Here is a 19,951-nt window from a genome sequence, read left to right as displayed (position 1 = left end):
TTTCTCGTATATATAAACGACATGCCAGAGGGAGTGAACAGCTACATAAATCTGTTTGCAGACAATGTGAAACTGTGCAGAGTCATTAAACAAAAAGAGGATTGTGAAATACTACAGGAAGACTTAAACAAGATCTGGAAATGGAGTAAAAAATGGGAGATGGAATTCAATGTGGACAAAAGCCATGTCATGGAAATGGGAAAAAGTGAAAGACGACCAGTGGGAATCTATAAGATGGGAGATGGAGTAGAACTAGAAAAAGTAAAAAAGGAAAAGGACTTGGGAGTGACAATGGAAGAAAACAATCAACCGGTAAGCCATATTGATAGAATTTTCAGAGAGACGTATAATTTGCTAAAAAATATTGGATTAGCATTTCACTATATGGACAAAGAAATGATGAAGAAATTGATAAGTACTAAAATAAGACCTAAATTGGAATATGCAGGAGTTGTGTGGACCCCCTATAAAAAGAAACACATAAGGAAATTGGAGAGACTACAAAAATGCCTGCAAGAATGGTTCCAGAATTTAAAGGGATGACATATGAGGAGAGACTAAAAGCTATGGATCTACCAACCCTGGAACAGAGAAGAGAGAGAGAGAGAGGATCTGATACAAATTTATAAATTGATTAACGGAATGGATCAAGTGGGTAATGAGAAACTAATCCTGAGAGAAGAATATGACATTAGAAGCACAAGATCGCATAGTAAGAAACTGAGGAAGGGAAGATGTCTGAGAGATGTTAAAAAATTTAGTTTCCCGCAAAGATGTGTTGAGACTTGGAACAGTTTGAGTGAGGAAGTGGTGTCAGCAAAGAGTACATAGTTTTAAAGAAAAATTGGATAAGTGTAGATATGGAGACGGGGCCACACGAGCATAAAGCCCAGGCCCTGTAAAACTACAACTAGGTAAATACACACACAGGTTGAGGACAGTTGGTTTGGGACAGCACACAGGGGTTGGAGCAGGAAGTGGAGGAAATGCTTAGATTGGGAAGGTATAGTGAAGAAGGAAAGAGACCACTGAAAGTGAAAATGAGTTATCAAATGGCAGTGGAGGAGATAATGGCAAGAAAAGGGAAATTGGCTGAAGATACTGAATTTAAAGTTGGAGGTTAAAGACTGTTTGAAGGAGAAACGACCGGATGTAATGTGCATAGTAGAAACAAAGTTAAAGGAGGAGATCTATGTTAGCTTTAAGGAAGAGAGATATAAAAGTTGGAGAAGAGACAGAAAGGGAAAAGGGGGAGGAAGAGTGTTAATAATGTTTCATGATGATATATGTGTGGAGGAAGTGCACTATGGAAATGGCATGGTGTAAGTAATGGGAGTAACAATCAAGACCAAAAGAAATTAAAAAAGGGAGAATCAGTCACATATGTGCCACCAAAGACATGGAGAACAGAAGAACGTAAGGAAATGCAAGAAGAGGTGATTAAGTGCTTGGATAATATGATAAAAAGAGATGAAAAAATGCTATCAGTAGGAGACATATTGCAAAAGAGTAAATTGGAGAGAGATGGAAGTAATGGGTAATGCTGGATCATGGAGTGAGGAGATGTTACAGTTAACTATGGTGAACATGTAACATTAGAATTAGAAATGCAGTAATGGGAAGTGCTAAGATTCAGGGAAGACTACAAAAAAGAGAGATTGAATTATGCAAGAGCAAATTTTGAAAAGGTAAGACAGTTTTTTGGTGGGTAGAATGAAGGAACATTATGAACGGCAAGACAGTACATGGGAAATATGAATTATTCCTACAGAAGTATAACAAGAGAGTGAGAAAATACGTACCAATCTACAGAGTAAAGAAGAGTACATGAGCCTGGTACAATGGCAGATGTATAGAAGCTAAGAAAGAAAAAGATAAAGCTTGGAACAAACTCAAAAAGCAGAGAAACGAAAGTAACAGACAGCAGTGTAAGGATGCTAGAAATGAATATGTTAGAGTAAGGAGAGAGGAAGTAAAAAACTTTGAGAAAGATGTGGTGCAGAAAAGTGAAGATGAAGTCAAGCTTTTTTACAAGTATATCAATGGTAAGATGAAGAATAAGGAAACAATAGAAAAAGGAGGGAAGACATACCAAACAGCAGAGGAAATGAGTGAAATAATGAATGTGAGCTTCAAGACTGTTTTCACTGAAGAAGAGGATTTTACAGAACCAAATAGGACATTGCATTGTACAATCTTCCAGGAAATCATAGTGCACAAACAAGAAATTGGAAGACTACTAGAAAATTTGTGTGTCAGAAAAGCGATGGTACCAGATGGTGTGTCAGGCTGGGCACTAAAGGAATATAAAGATCAATTGTTAGAAGCAAAATTGTTATAAAAAAAATGGGTTAAATGTCTGGAAGAAAAACAAGTTATATCAGACAGACAATATGGATTCAGGACAGAAAGGTCATGTGTGTCAAATTTTCTAAGTTTCTACTCAAGAGTAGTAGAAGGAATGGAGTGCAGAGATGGATGGGTGGACACTTTGTATCTGAACATAAAAAAGGCTTTTGATAAAGTCCCATATAGCAGACTACTTTGGAAGTTGGAGAACATAGGACTGAGAGGAAAAATATTAGATTGGATAAAGGATTACTTGAAGGGTAGAGAGATGAGAACTGTGATCAGGGATACATACTCATCCTGAAGTAGAGTAACAAGTGGAGTGCCACATTCAATGCCAAGAAATGCCACATAATGGAATTAGGAAAGAGTATTTGATGGGAGAGGAATAAATAATGAAGACTAAAGAGGAAAAAGACCTGGGAGGTTTTTTTTTTTTTTTATTATTTTTTTTTTATATATATATACCTTGTGGGCTTTTCACGGGAATTTATGGGCTAAAGAGGGTACTTTTAAACAAGAAACTCTGAGACCCGAAAAGCACATAAGTAAAATATTTGGAACAACTTATAAAATATTGACTAATATCAGGATGGCATTTCAGTACATGGATAAGGATATGATGAAAAAAATTATAACCTATAGAATATGTCCAAAGTTGGAATGTGCAGCAGTGGTGTGGTCTCCGAGCTTGAAAAAAGATATAATAAGAAGATTAGAATGAGTTCAGAGGACATCTACAAAGATGGTGCTGGAACTGAATGACCTAACATATGAAGAAAGGCTGAAGGAAATGGGACTGCCAACCTTACAAGACAGAGGAGAAAGAGGAGACCTAATAACATTGTATAAAATAGTTAATGGCTTTGAAAAGATAGACAAGCAAGACCTGGTGCTGGTGACAGAAGAAGCTGGAAGGACAAGAGGACATGCAAAGATTAGGAAGAGGCAGTGTGTGAAGGATAATGGAAAATACAGTTTTCCACATAGAATGGTGGAAAAGTGGAATGTATCAAATGATGAAGTTGCTGCAGCACATAATGTGCATAACTTTTAAGAAAAATTGGATAATTGGAGACATGGAGACAGGACATCATGAGGCCTGCTCGAACCCTGTACAATACAACTAGGTAAATATAGCTGATGAACACTAATGTTAATTTTAACCTTGTATCACCTACATATATTTCATATTTCTGACTAAATCACTTTCTTGTGAACTTCAGAAACTTGGTTAATTAAGAAAATGAACCATTATCTTCACCCAATGATCAACATTTACTTTTTATTTCCTCTCACATCACCAGTATTTCAGTCCATGCAATTTTTTAGTCTTCCCCAATTGATGTTCACACAGCCATTATGTTATTTGGGTGCAAAACTATGGCCTTCATTACTAAATACAGGTGGTAAGTAGAGGAGACCACTGCTGCAAGTTGCAAGAAACTGCACAGTTTCTAAACAAACACTAAAGTGGCCTCATTGGAGGTGGCAGTGGCCCTCTCTGCGTCATGTTAGAATGACCATATTTTACCTCACAGACTTCTCTGTGGCTTGCTGTGGCTTGCTGTGTTTCATCACCACGTCAGGGTTTATCAAGTCCACCATTACAGTATAACTACAGTATATATACAAAGCCTTTCATGTGGCATATTGTCATGTGTGGTTGCCTTGATTTGGTGTTGAGGGAGCTTAATGTTAAAGGCTTTATGACTTTAATGGCTTTTAGAAAAATATTCCAAATTTGTGCAATTACTACCAATAATCAACACCAATGAGTTATGGAAGCATGAATTGTGCCAAAAGATACCAGCAGTATAAACAATGAACAGTGAGATCCGTGATGGTGTAAGGGCAAAATGCGACTTGTTCAGTAAAGGACAAGGAATAATTTTGAAGTGGCGGCAGAAGAGGTAATATTCTACAGGATAGTAGTTGTGTGCATTTAATTTCCCACTTGGAGACAAGGGGTGACATCTTGTCGTGACCATTCTTCTTGTAAGGGAAGAGTTAACCTGGTATAAGTTAGTGTGTGGATATATACAGATACACAATCATTGTGACCCGGAAATTAACATATTAGCAATATTTCTCTCTCTCTCTCTCTCTCTCTCTCTCTCTCTCTCTCTCTCTCTCTCTCTCTCTCTCTCTCTCTCTCTCTCTCTCTCTCTCTCTCTCTCTCTCTGATTATAGCCATAACAGGTGTTTGCAGTCAAATTTTCTTATTCTATTAACTTCACTTGCATCAAAAGGCTTCAGTTTTGTGGATTTGAACAAAGAATCAGAAATTTTGTTTACTGAATTTATGTAGAATATAAATGTAAAATAAATCATTAACATTTTGTGGCAAGAATAGTGGTGGAGGAGCACAAGGCTTGAGTGTCACTGCTGATAAGAAGTGACAGTGGAAGTAAAGTTGTTTGCTTACTTCATGGCCACGCTCAGAAAAAAATATATATATATATAAATAAATAAAAAAAAAGTTCACTGCTGTTGGTACATTTTTTCCATAATACCAACCATTCTGGAACATTTCTCTTTCTACATCCATCTCCAAACATATACTGGCTAGAAATTGCAAAATATGTTTCTTTTGTCTTAAAATGATATTATACATTGCTTGTTGTGTGAATGGTTGCATATCACAGTGAAAAGTTAAAGGTCAAGAAACTACTCTACTTTATTCCTCATGTGAGACGAAGCATGTGATGAATTCTGTCACATCACATACTACCTATACTTTGCCTTTCATGTCTCTCTGTACTTTACACCACAATTAAAATCATGCACTATTAAGAGAAATTCATATAGCAAGAATGGGCTTGAAATATTTTCTCTCAATATTGATGAATTCTGGAGAAGAGTATTCAGCATATTTTGTTTTATTTATTTATTTATTTATTTGTGAGCAGTCTTAACTGATAAATGAGCAGTAGCACCTCTAACCATCACCAGGAGCAGTAACGTCTTTACTGACTCCACAACCATCTCTTAAGAAAACAATCAAACTCAAAAACTAATAATAAAAAAAAGTGAAAAATAATCATAATCACTATCCTGCATCTAAACGAATTTAAAATAATGAATCTACAACAATGACTTTTCCATATCTAAGTAAAAACTCTTGAATTTTTTTTTTTTTTTTCTTTAAATCATGAAAAGGCAGTAGGTTGGCCATGTCACTTGTATTCAAAGTGAATCACTACCTGACAGCTCCCTGGGACTCTGAGATGACCCACTTCTTCATCAGTGAGTACCGCAATGTTAGTGGAATGGTGACCAAGAAGCGAGATGCCTTCCTGCACATCTCAGACAAAATGAACCAGAAGGGGTACGACGTGACACCGTACACTGTGGAGAAGAAGTGGCACAACCTGATCAAAGCGTACAAAAATGTCCTCTACCGAGCCATCCGAAAGGGAGATGAGAAGATCAGCTGGGAGTACTTTGAGGTGAGCTGCTTGCTGTGGTCTTCTTCAGACATCATAGACCACTTCATTTAATTGGTTCCTTGTACTAAAATCTTCTGTTCAGATTAATATTTTATATTGAAAAACCGTAGACTAAGACCTGGATTCTTTAAGGTCTTTCTTTCTTAGAGGAATGATTTTTTAAGGTCAAGAGATCATTCATTAGGTTCTCATTGGTACATTTCTTCCTAGTTTCAGGATTCTAGTTGAGCTATCACTATCATGAAAATAACTTTGAAAACCCCATTAACTATATGTTAAAAGTTGTCAAGATACATTTCAGAATATACTCTGTCCTCACCTAATGATAGGATTAGGTTCTTGACACCCTGTTGGTAAGCAAAACTGTTGTCAAGTGAACTCGTTCCCTCCAAAGGTACTAGGATTGGGTTGAGCCACAATTAAGGTATTAGTATTGGGTTAAGCCACAATTAAGATTACATCAACAACATAAACTACTACTAAAAATAATGCTGATTATAATAATAATAATAATCCTAAGACAGTGGAAGAATTATTGGTGGGTGTTAAGATATTGGGGGAGGTGAGGGGGTAGCTGGGAGCTTGTTACCATCTGGACCAAGTTTCTGTACAAAGCACAATACATACTACTATATATTTTGGCAAATGAGATGACTACCAAATTTAAGTCTGAATTTAATGGTTTTAGGTGCTATTGGTGGTTTAAGACGACACCCAAACTACTAAACCTTCTGTGATGAAGTTTGGTTCAATGAGCACCAGACAACTGAGATGGTTATGTACCGCACACACCAGCACAATGATTAATAAAATATCTTGAATGTATTACCAATAGTATGATACTAGTACCATGATCTTCAAGCACAAAACTGAACCTTTTGTGAACATAAACAAATCCTTGCCCTGCACTGCCTGTGTGTGTTGGGCAGTCAGCCATAATTGCCTCCTATATATCTTGTTTGTTTTGATTAGATAGATATACTGACATTTTTCAAGTGTTCTTCCATACATGAGCTTCGTCACTCTACAATATTGCAAGCTGGAAAGATTCCAGATTGCTTTTGTTTGCTTCTTGGCTTGGGGTTCCATGCCTTGAAAACCTCTATAGCTCCTCTTTCAGCCTAAGAAAAAAGTGGGAACAATGTTCACATCCTCCTGCTTTATCCATTCATATGCAATGCCAGCAGATTCCTGTTTTAGCTCGTCTAGCTTCCCAAAAGTTGTAATATAATAATGTTTATACACAATGGTATTTTGGGCAAAATTCCAAGGTCAGTGTTATTGTATCTGGTGTATAGGACAATCTCATTTTTAGTGTCTTTTCTTTAGGATAATTCCAATGTTATTTTATACATTGAAATATATGGTAGTTCTTTTACATTATTTTTATGGGTTCTTCATAAATTTTCCACAATTCAAAGTTGTATGTCTGAGTGGATGTTGGATAGGATGGTCATTAAGTGAGGACAGTCTATATTGATGTAAGGGATGAGAGAATATGAGTGTGTATTTATTGACCAGTTGTACTGTACAGGGTCCAAGCTAAAACTCACTTGTTCTGTCTCCATATCTATAGTTATCCAATTTCTCCTTAGATTTACTCACACTAACAGCTGTAACCACCTCTCTATTTAAACCATTCCAGAGTTCAATGATATGAAAACTATATTTCTTGATACGTAATGAAACATTTACTCTCCTTAAAGTTTTTGTATGTCTTCTAATGTGTGTGTGTGTGTGTTTGAGTGAGTGTTTTTTGTCTCAGCACAGTTTTGCCTGACAGTAAATCACCTGAGTTCTGACATGTTTTGTGTTGCAGGAAATGGACGACATCATTAAAAACAGCACTCCCTCCTTGCCGGCGCCAGGGAACTTGAAGCGATTGGCTATGTCACGCAAGGTGAGCCCCAACCCCGTGGCCTCACCAGCCTCAGGACCAGAGACCATATCAGTGACCCCAGACTTCCTGCCCAGCCCCCCTTCCCCTGATGTCACAACCCCCAAGACTCTGCCTGCCTCTTCCCCGTCAGTAGCAGAGGGTCCCAGTGCCGCCCCATGTGCCCCATATAGCTTTCCTGCCGGCTCCTCGTCCACAAGGTCTCCGCCCGGCCACCTGGCATCCAGCCCCATCTCCTATGTGGTGAACCCATCCCACCCCTCACTTCCGCCATCAGAAGCTCAACACTCCACTAGTCACCTGCTACCCCTGGACACCACCTCCCAGCTCCATCCTCCACACTACACTCAGCACCACTTCCTGCCTCCCATTGCTACCACTCCCACCATGCACTCCCAGCCACCCACCATCCTCAACACCCCAACTGTGCCACCACCGCTGCAACCGACTGTTTCGTCACTGGACCCACAGAGTACAACGACAGTGTCCCTCGGCTCTGAAAACTACGTCACCTATACCCAGCCAGGAGACGTAGCAGCCCCCACACAGGTAAGCATAGCCTCGGAGCAGCCCGCAGCAGACCCCCAAGGTACAAACACTGCCAGGGATGACGAGGAAGTGCCCAAGAAGAAGACCCTCCTCTCGGCTAGCAAGAGGAAGAAATGGAGGCAGAGGAAAGCCAAGCTCTTCTACAGCCGTTTCCGTCGCCCTGACTGGGAGCTGCTGGTGGCCCAGAGAGAGATGAACACGCAGCTCAAGTCACTCAACTCAAACATCCGCAACATTGGCCACACTCTCAATGAGAACATCCTGGGCCTCAAGCGTGCTGTGGAGCGCATGGTGTCCATCATGCTGCAGAACAAGGCCGCTTCAAGCTGAATCTCTATTCAGTGTCATTTGTCTTGTTTGGCTCCAACAGTAGATGACAGACTTGTTGTGTGTGTGTGTGTGTGTGTGTGTGTGTGTGAGTGTGAGTGAGTGTGTCCAGCCAGCCAGCCATTACTTGATTTACTTTGACTCCATCAGTCCCTAGAGTGGGAAGGTCTGGGATTGTATTAACAAAGATTCTTAGATTTTTCTTAAAATGTGTCTTATCTCTTAAGGAGTTTTAAATCTGAGTCTCAGTCTTGGTCTAGATATGCTGAGAAGAAATATAGTCACATTATGAAATGGTGTATGAGCAAAACAGTAAAATCTTTCATTTTTCAATTTTGACTTAATAATGTAATCTTTTTACATTTTTCTATTGAAATAATAAGGGTGATAATTTATCATACATTTTGTAAGGATATCAGCACATTAATTTGTGTATATGTATAAGCAAATTCCATCAAGCGCAAGGCACATGTATTTCATCTCAATGTTTACGGCCTTGAGTTCAGTTAGCCCACTCCTCCCCACTAAGCAGCACCTCATTTCCTACCGTTTTTTTGTTGGTATAAAGGAAATGATGATCCTTAAGGCCAAAAGAGCTAATACAGGAGACCCCAGCAGGACCTATGGCAAGACATTCCTTTCCTCATACAGTCAGTATTATGAGGAAACATGTAGCCTGATTGGCTTCACCACTCAGCATCACACAAATGCTGCATAGGGCTCTGTTACAAAGAAAGTAAATGAGACACACCAAAAAACAGGACATAGGAAGCCCCAAAGTTATAATTACTGGAGAGCTGCATTCCCTATGGAGAGTTCTCAGAACCAATCTACCTGATGTCACCACTGCTATATGTCCCCTACTCACATTAGCTAAATTATTGTTGTATTAAATCCCAGGCACATACATATGCATAGAACACTGATTATTATGTTACTGTTGATATTCTGTATCTACTTTTAAATATCCTGTATGGATAATTTTGGGAGAAGTCAGTCAAAACAGAAATATTTTTTTTTTTTGTGATTATCTTGTAATACTGCTATCAATATCTTAAATATGGTATACTACAAGTAAGAAATCTATTGAACAGTGAAAAAGGTAAAAACTTTGACTATACTCTATAGTATGACCCAGCATACTAAGTAACATTGTGATATATGGGTATAGTTATTTTTGTGGGGATTTTAGCATTGCTTTCATTAAGATCAGTAAGCAGCAAAAACAATCGAGCAAAGAATAAGCATATCACTGGACAGCTGTAGAGTGAGGAGAGAGAAATATGTGAAGCTCTCCTCCTCCTCTTTGTGTCCTTAGTGGTCACGCGGATTAAGGCGCCGCATTCTGCCACGATGGTGGCAGATTGCGGGGCATCGATTCGAACCCCACTAATGACATCTAGCGGCTATATGGCCTTTGTTGCCTAGCAGCAAGACAAATTACTTCATTGGAGGGGGGGCTCCCTTGTGATGACTTAATTTGAGGATTATTTAATCCTTTTTAATAATCTCCTCCTCCTCATGGCATAGTGACATGACATTACAGCAGGAATTAACTATTTGTCCCATATTGTGTTTGTTAAGTTAAACAGGTGGGCAGCCTAGGTTGGGTTAGACAGCAACACTCTTGCCGGGATACTCAAGTTGCCTGTTCTTAATTAGAATTGTTTCCAAATACTAGTAAATTGATCTGTGTGGTTTGAACTTTTAAGTGACACAGACATGTTGTTTTCATGTTTACTGTTGACTGGATTAATACATTTCCGATCAAGGGTGTAGTCTTTTGGAAATGTGGAGATGACCAAACAAACCTCAATGCCAATTCATGAGAAAATCAGCTTATATATATTTGTTCATGAATATGGTTTTGATTTTGCCTGTGTTACTACTCAGAAGAAATTATGTAGAAAAATATATTATATTGACTTACTGCATCTCTATGTTTATATAATGACTGCAGGTATGTTCTGTATTACCCCTGTGAGAGTGAAGGGGACACCTACTGTGCTGCCAGCTGGTGACAACCACTAGTTCTGAAAACTCCCCATTGGCTAAATAACACTATTTAATGCTTTGATTATTTGTGTCAGTGCATCATTTTCCGTGTGCCTCTCCAAGCTCTCCCGCCAGGTCTGCCTCAATAACACTCCTGTAGATGTAGTCCATTATATAAAACAGTTTAGAGTCACCTAGGCAGTGGTGTAGTAGATAAGATGGTGAGCATGGGATCGGGCAGACGTCCACGCGGAGGTTCGAATCCTACCATATACCGCTTTGAAGTTATGCCATTTGTTGAGTGGTTCAAAGTTACCAACATGTCACCATGATACCCAGGTTCTAGGTGGTTACACCAAAGATGTGCTTGGGTGGTGATATGGGCCCTTATATGGGTACCACTATAAATAAAATTGCCTGCGCCACTAATGGGCAGAAGCTTAACAGCGCTTCCCACACCTACTTTTCAAGTATGCCTACAGGTGCTATAGTCCAAATAAAATTTTTTTTTTTAAATGTCAAACATCCTAAAGAGGCTGAGAAATCTTGTGTTGGTAGGCTTGGTGGTCGGCCATCTTTGTTAAATTGATTTCAGCGTAAAATCATAAAGATAATAATAATAATAATAATAATAATAATAATAATAATAATATACGGTTTATTAATTTGGCAATGTAAAATTACACTGAAAATGTACAGGGGCGGGGGTATCCACCTCCAGATGTACCTCAAATCTAAAACAAGTTCAGGAGGTTAAGATAAATACTAAGATAAATAGTTCACCTGAGACAAGTTGACATACTTAAGATTCTTTGTTAATACCATCACTGGCAATCACTGGAAGGATTAGTGGGGAAAACAGCGTGGATTCGTCCTTTGTCGTCCAGATGCCCTGCCCAGCACCTCCTTTCCCAACAAAATGACTCTTCTTGAAATCAGATTATCATATTTGTTTGTTGAAGTAAAACTGTAGTCACCAACTAGTCTTTCATGCTAGCCTGACACAGACACCAACACATGCCAATAGTACAATACAGCTTACACACTTCCCTAATACAAGCCATCTTTCATGTCTTCTGCTCCCCTGCCATGTTTCAGCAAGAAGCTGCTGAAGTGACAGTGTGTGTGTTTCTGATTATTCTCTTTCATCTTCAGTGTCTCAAAGGCTTTGTGAACTATGTGATCCTTCATCTGTATAAGCTGCGAGATACAGTGCAGCCAAAGGGAAGGAAGTGTGATGTGTTGGGAGATATGGAAGCTCTTCACCAGTGTGAAGCTTAATCACTAATTGCTTCCTTTACTTATGAAAAGTGTGTGATTGAATCTGTGTATACAGTGTGTGATTGAACCTGTGTATACTCTCATACAAATCCTACAAATTACTTACTAGAGATGTGACATTGCCTGAAAAGTTCAGTGGTGAAGTATTTTAGACATTTTAACAATGAGAGGGAGTTTAAAAGTAAAATATTTAGATAATCTTTCCTTAGGAAGATTATAAACTGACACTATGAAAAGTTTAACTATTTGTGCAAAATTCTCGTACCTGCCAGATCTCATCAAAGTCAAAGCATGCACGAAAAGACAAAAGTGACAAGATAACAAGACCTGTGCTATTGTACAGTGACAATCTTACGTCAAGCTAAGCCAAACCAAGCCAAGCCAAGCCACCAGTGATGTTCAGCCTCAGTTCAGTCAGCTTCCCACCACATCGCTACAGAAACAAGGTCACTCCAGCCTTGGCAGGAGACCTGTTGCTGCTGGATGAACAAATGAACAAGGAATGTGGGGAGCCGAGAGACTCCCCATCTGTCCCGTCCAGCCTGGGAATGAAGTCCTCGTGCTTTCGTGAGGGTATTGATCCCTGAGGCAGAGGCACCTGTCAGTGGTGGTAATAGTGGAGGTAATAAAGGGCGAGTGACCTGATACTGGGGTGTGTGTGTGTGTGTGTGTGTGTGTGTGTGTGTGTGTGTGTGTGTGTGTGTGTGTGTGTGTGTTCATGTGAGTGTGTGTGTGTGTGTGTTTGTTCATGTGAGTGCATGTGTGTGTGTGCGTGTATGAGTGCTCAAGATGGAAGGAAGTGAAGTGCCATGATAAGATAACATCACAAATTGAGAATAGAGGTATAATTCAACAACATGAGGATGATCTTTCTTGAAGATAACTGCCTGGTGAAGTGTGTTTGTGTCATTGGTTCTTAGCAGTGCAGTATTAGAGGCGCAGCTTCACCACCAGAAGGAGACTGTGATAGCAGCAAATGGGACGTGGCTGCCAATACTCCCAAGGTGTGGAAGGGACTTTCTGTTTTGGGAACCTGTGTTTATAAACTGTTTGGTGCTGAACCTGACACTAGTGTTAATACTCATTAGACACAATACAGAAACAGTCCAGTTGCCCGCCCACAATGGAGATGCAGTGATGTGATGTACGCTCCACTTGTCACACTAGAATGCCCCCTATTGAGAGTCTACCTGACAGACATCCTCTTCCCTACCAGTTTGTTTGCAGCCGTAGGACAGAGATATACGTATTCAGTTCCTTTGATCCGAGGACGCCATGTTCTCGGCATAGTGTCTCTGTGTACTATTTGGAAACCTTCCTGTATAGTGTTGAGGTGCCATAGACTTCGTGTTACTGTAGTTTAGCCATTTTTCACTTTTGAGATGCAAGACTTGTATGATAATGTAGCCTGGAGGTGTGCCAGGGTTACTGCACTGTTTTAACGTCTCGTAGCACAGAATTTTTTGGATCCGATGTGGTGCTGTGTGACGTTGGTTATGCGTTGTACAGAAAAATCAAATCACTTTTACATAATTCTACACGTCCCCCAAAAGGTCCAATGTTCTAATGTAGTGTTACCATTCCCTCGCTCCCCTTAACAGATGACCACCACCCATGAACCACTGCCGCTGGACCCCAGAGAGATACCGAGTGTTTTGTGTCTAGTGTCTGAGTTGTGTGTCGCCAGTGCAAGGTTGTGTTGCAGCATCAAGGCCTCACGCCAAACAATACTGTGTCCATTACATGTTCTGGTAATGTTTGTGTCATTTTGAATGCTGTTCAGACGAGAAAAATCCATCCAGAAGCTCAAATCTTTACTCCCAAACAATGAGACTTGCTTCAAAAGGGGGATTTTTATGCAGGAAAGTGGACAGATAGATGCTGAAGACAGGTGTGAGATGTGCTACTGATCCCTTGGACTCTACGTTTTTCATGTCAATGTGATGTCAAGTAAATTCTTTTTTTTACATCTGTTGATTTTTTGTTTCTTTTTTCTCTCCTGTATGTTAGGATTACGTGGAGAGCAATAAAAAGACGACCCCGAGAGGGAGGAGGTGGAGAGGTTAGGGCATTAGTCGCTCTCGTCCCATAGCAAGTTGTTTCTCAGACTACGCACTTGGATTTAAGTTTTTACTCCCTCTGTTATGTACTATAATACTACAGGGCTTTATATTTATAGTTTTTATTGATGGATAGTGAAGACATAATTTCTCTTTGATATCATAGCCAAACTTTTACTTAGTTGTACTGACTCATTGCCGCAGCCTGTGAAAAAAATGTTACAAAAATACAAACAACGCTTTCTCTTGTCGATGCTTGAGTTGCCGGCGAGGACTCTGCTTGTCTCTGCCGAGGAGCCGCATATTTTTATTATGCAAATAAATTATATAAGCTTTAATTATGAATAATGGTGTAAAATGTGAGAAGAATGTCATTCTGAACTTGTATTTTTTTGTATAATAGGATGAGAAAAATTTATTAAGTATTTAATTATGTCCCTGATATGGTGATGATGATGATTATGATTGTGATTGAGCTGGTGATGGTAATGATGATGATGACTAGTAATTAATTGTGGTGGTTATTGATAGCTGGTGACTGGTTTTGAAGATGATAGTGGTAATGGTGGAGTTAGTGATGTTGATGCTGTTGATATTACTGGTGACAAGTTTTGAATATAATAGTGGCAATGGTGATGGTCGGTGGGATCTTGGTAGTGGTGGCAGTGAGTTAGCATTGGTGACAAGCTAATCAATACTTGGGAGAAACATTCTTAAAAGTACCACTTAATCTTTTTTTTTTTTTTATTTCCCCACAAACCCAAATGTATTTATATGTCAAGACGAGTGGAAGAAGAATTTTAGTTAACGGTCAAGGGTAACACACACACACACACACACACACAGTTAAAACACACGCCTGGTAGCTCAGTGGTTAGAGCGCTGGCTTCACAAGCCAGAGGACAGGGGTTCGATTCCCCGGCCGGGTGGAGATATTTGGGTGTGTCTCCTTTCACGTGTAGCCCCTGTTCACCTAGCAGTGAGTAGGTACGGGATGTAAATCGAGGAGTTGTGACCTTGTTCCGGTGTGTGGTGTGTGCCTGGTCTCAGGCCTAAATAATGAGCTCTGACCTCGCTCCGTAGGGTAACGTCTGGCTGTCTCGTCAGAGACTGCAGCAGATCAAACAGTGAAACACACACACACCGCGTAGTGTAGTGGTTAGCACGCTCGACTCACAATCGAGAGGGCCGGGTTCGAGTCCCGGAAGCGGCGAGGCAAATGGGCAAGCCTCTTAATGTGTGGCCCCTGTTCACCTAGCAGTAAATAGGTACGGGATGTAACTCGAGGGCCTCGCTTTCCCGGTGTGTGGAGTCTCAGTCTTACCCGAAGATCGGTCTATGAGCTCTGAGCTCGCTCCGTAATGGGGAAGACTAGCTGGGTGACCAGCAGGCGACTGACGTGAATGACGTGAATTACACACACACCGTGTAGTGTAGTGGTTAGCACGCTCGACTCACAATCGAGAGGGCCGGGTTCGAGTCCCGGTAAGTGGCGAGGCAAATGGGCAAGCCTCTTAATGTGTGGCCCCTGTTCACCTAGCAGTAAATAGGTACGGGATGTAATTCGAGGGGTTGTGGCCTCGCTTTCCCAGTGTGTGTTGTGTGATGATGTGGTCTCAGTCCTACCCGAAGATCGTTCTATGAGCTCTGAGCTCGCTCCGTAATGGGGAAGACTGGCTGGGTGACCAGCAGACGACCGAGGTGAATTACACACACACACACACTCTCTCTCTCTCTCTCTCTCTCATGCACCAAAACACGTTAAGGTAAAAGCTTAATAAGATACTTGATGCATTATTTAACGGAATTAAGGCCACATGCTTTGAAAGAGACCCCGGTGACAACATCAGGAGACAGCCGTGCCGTGCCTTAGTGTGGATTGGGAGCAGTAAGTGGAGGGGCAGCTCGGTGGAGAGACTAGGGTGGCATGTTATTTTGTGAGTCAATGTATGTGTGACCTGACCTATTAAGGATGTTGATGTTATTTCTTGACATGTGTTAACTCTCCTTGGCTTTTTGTATATATTTATTTTAGAGTTTGAGTATTGTTTCCGACGAATTTGGAGGCTGGGACTATATATATATATATATATATATATATATATATATATATATATATATATATATATATATATATATATATATATATATATATATATATATATACACACACACACACACACACACACACACACACACATACATAACATTACCCCTGGTCTGTGTCCCGCTTACATAAGCAAATAAATAAAGTTAAATAAATAAATAAATGACTATGTGACATCTAACATCAGCCCATATCTTTAATATCCGAAGAAATTAAGTATGGCCCAACCTTTCTTTTTTTTTTTTTTAACTATTGTATTTTCTAATAACGTGACGAATAAATTTAAATGGAACCGCATTCTTTTAGAAAACGTAAATATGTATTAACTATTCACCTGTCTTACTTTATCCTGTAATAAAATTTCTTAACGTATTCATATATAACATGATCAAATTTTACCTGAACTGATTTTAGAGGTTTTCTTTAATAAATGAAAATTCATTAAATATATATGCTAAATTACATTCATCTATCTAAACCATTTTCTTTTGTGTCATATTTACAGCCGACAGATGCCGCTGAAGACACGACTCACGCCTCACTCTCCCCCATTTCACCGGGGAGATTAATATTAACTCACTTCCTGAGTGATTTAGACCATCCAAAGTAGACGATGCCAATACTGAACAGTAGAAAATGCCGTCGTCTTATTTTTTTTAATTTTTCCAAATTTCAAACTTAGCAGTTCAAAATTCGAAAAAAAAATACTGCCTCAAAAATATTCTAGCAAAACAAACAGACGAAAGAGCAGTATTTAGTGAGACGCAAGAGTTGATTACAGTCAAACTTCAACAAAGACTGCCTCAAATACAAGCTGCTGGTCAAGTTCGCTTCATCTCTTCTGCTAGTCACACCTCCTCCGACACCGTCCTGAGTACCGCTGGAGATGCCTCGCTTTGTTTGTTTTATCTCAACTAAAGACCCCAGAGAGAAGTTAAATGAAATGAGCAGGTGCAGGAATAGTTTAGGCCCTCATTCCTGTAGCCAGTGGGTCACCCAGACTCTGCCTTTCTCGGTGGTTCTACCTGAGGCTTAACGAGAAGACTTGACAGGAATACCACTTAAACAGGGCTACTGTCTTTTTAACGTGCCCTACATTGTTTTTTTTTTCTTTTTTTCTTTCCTCTAATATTCCCTCTTTCCAATTACTTTCTTTCCTTTCACATCTTCTGGCTTTCCTTTCCCTTCTTTTTCTTCTTCCTTCTCATCCTCCTCGTTCTCGTCCCCTCTTTTTGTCCTTTACTCTCTTCTCATATTCCTTACTATGTCTGTTGTCTATCTATTCCAAGCCACACGAACGAAGCATAATCTCCACCTACCTCAGGGCTACTCGTTGTTCAGCACACACACTAACGAAACTGCTTTATATCACCAGTTTCACGGCAAGTTTTCACATAGTTGTCTTGAAGTTAGTAGCACAGGAAAATATTTGTATGGTTCCCTCTGAATTTACTTGTGTTTGTTTCATTTATTTATAATCATTATTATCATTGTTGTTGTTATTATTATTATTATTATTATTATTATTATTATTAATTATCATTGTTGTTGTTATAATAATAATTATTATTATTATTATTATTTTATCAATATTATTATCATTATTATTATTATCATTATTATTATTATTATCATTATTATTATTATTATCATTATATTACTATTATTATATTACAACTATTATTATTACTATATCAATAATTATTATTATCATTATTATTATTAGTTATTATTATTACTTATTATTTTTTTTATTATATTTCGTAGCATCTTTAAAAATCTGATTATCAATTATGCTCAATGATATACTATATACTCTACAATATACATACCACATGTATGACTTCACTAGCTTCATTGTCCAGGCGTCGTACTCTGGCTAGAAGAGACTGTCCGTGTAGTGCAGGTTACACCATGCTCAGGACAGTTACCGTATTCACTTCACCACGTGGTTCTAGCACTGCAAGCGTGGCAAGGAGTCTCCATCCACCACCTTGACTCTAAAGTTTAAACCAACGAACCAATGAACCCTCGACTCACCTCACTAACAAACCACTTCACACTTCACCTGATTTTTTTTAATTATTTTTTTCTTTATGTAAGAGGTTATCTTGGCCAAGGGCAACAAAAACTATCAAACAAAAAGGCCCACTAAGATGTCAGTCCCCGAACAGTGTCAAATAGGATAAAAGTCTTTCCCTCTATAAATGAGGCATAGGTAGATGGAAATACAGAAGCAGGTAGGGGATTGCAGTGTAGTACTTGAGAAAGGGATGAATGATTGAGGGTACTGTTTAATTTTTGCGTTGGAGAGGTGGACAGACAAGAGTGAAAGAAGAAATTATATATTATACAAATAGAACACCAAATGTTAAATAGAAGTAGATTTTCGTGAAGAGTTGTTTATCAGTGGAAAAGAGTCGTAGGTCAGTGAAATAATAGCGTTATAGATCAGTGGAGTAGAGTCGTAGTTATTTTTTTATGTAAGAGGGGAAAGCTGCCCAAGAGCAATATAAACGAATAAGAGGCCCACTAAGATGTCAGTCCCCTTGCAGGTCCGAGTGTTAGCAAAAAAGAAAGAAAAAAAAGTCTTGAAACCTCCCCTTAAATTGAGTCGTCATAGGGAGCTGGAAATGCAGACAGGAAGAGAGTTCCAGAGTTTACCAGAGAAAGGTATAAGTGATTGAGAGTACCGGTTAACTCTTGCATCAGAGAGCTGGATAGAGTAGGGGTGAGCGGAAGAATAGAGTCTTGTGCAGCGAGACCGCAGAATGAGGGGAGGCATGCAGTTAGCAAGATCAGTACAACAGTCAGCATGAAAATAGCGGTAGAAGAAAGAAAGAGTTAAACATTCCGGCGGTGATGAAGAGGCCGAAGACAGTCAGTCAGAGGAGGGGAGTTGATGAGACGAAAAGCTTTTGATTCCACCCTATCTAATTAAACTGTGAGTGGAACCCCTCCCATACATGCGAAGATTATTCTATACATGGGCGGATATAGCCCTTGTACAGAGTTAGCAGTTAGGGGGATGAGATAAACTGGCGGAGACGCCTCAGAACGCCAGACTTCACAGAAGCTGTTTTAGCAAGAGACGAGATGTGAAGTTTTCAGTTAGATTATAGGTAAAGAACAGACTGAGGATATTCTGTGTGGAAGAGGGAGACAGTTGAGTGTCACTGAAGAAGAGGGGATAGTTGTCTGGAAGGTTGTGTCGAGTTGATAGATGGAGGAATTGACTTTCTGAGGCATTGAACACTAAGTTTTCTCTGCCCCAATAAAAAATCTTAGAGATCAGAAATCAGGCGTTCTGTGGCGTCCCTGCGTGATCTGCTGACTTCCTGAAGATTACTGGAGTATAGTGGTAGATTCTCATATAGAGCGGTGGATTATCAGAGTGAGATTCTCAGAGTTGTACATACTCAAATGGTGTGGCATATTCTGATTCTAGGTGATAGATTCTTAAATAGTGGTAGATGAATGGACAAAATCATACTCACGTTATTAGTGCAAAGTAATTTGATTATAGTACTATTTAATCTACCACCGCTACCACTACTACTACTCCTACTATTATTGCTGCTGCTGCTGCTGCTACTACTACTACTACTATGGTATTACTACTATTTCACCTACGGGAACAGCTCTCACTTCACCGCACCCTCGCCGAGTCTACTTATTTGTCCCTTGAGGAAACACCTGTGGATACATCTCTTTCCCTCCACCGGCTTAAATCATGTTAATCCCTCCGTCCTCGGCTCGTATTCAGTAACTCATTGCTCACCATGACTATTTTTCAAAGGCAGCAGAATTGATCAACCGAATTTTTATGAGTGTTTCGCCTATCAGTAATGCAGAAATAGTGTTAATCTTTCTCTAGAACAGTAGAAACATCTTTAAAAACCCGTGTGCCTTAAAGTAAAGTATTCTGAATGTA

The 19,951-nt window shown here is 39.5% G+C and overlaps 1 protein-coding gene across 6 annotated transcripts in view; it reads left to right on the top strand.

The window, feature by feature from the left end:
* The window catches only part of LOC123512823 (mucin-2-like), a 41,407-nt gene extending 27,079 nt beyond the window's left edge, over positions 1-14,328 (top strand). For 3 of the 6 annotated variants that reach the window (XM_045269421.1, XM_045269420.1, XM_045269419.1), the window contains exons 5-6: positions 5,512-5,801; positions 7,621-14,328. In XM_045269421.1, the coding sequence (XP_045125356.1) occupies positions 5,512-5,801; positions 7,621-8,577 (1,247 nt within the window). In that variant the 3' untranslated portion in view covers positions 8,578-14,328. The remainder of the gene's footprint in view (positions 1-5,511; positions 5,802-7,620) is intronic. The other 3 variants (XM_045269422.1, XM_045269424.1, XM_045269423.1) reach the window with 1 other exon arrangement.
* Positions 14,329-19,951: the final 5,623 nt, after the last annotated feature.

Source organism: Portunus trituberculatus, chromosome 34 (assembly GCF_017591435.1).
Source record: "Portunus trituberculatus isolate SZX2019 chromosome 34, ASM1759143v1, whole genome shotgun sequence".
In the NCBI taxonomy this organism is placed as follows: domain Eukaryota; kingdom Metazoa; phylum Arthropoda; class Malacostraca; order Decapoda; family Portunidae; genus Portunus; species Portunus trituberculatus.
The sequence above is the reverse complement of the archived record's forward strand: the minus strand, read 5'-3'. Positions and strand labels throughout refer to the sequence as shown.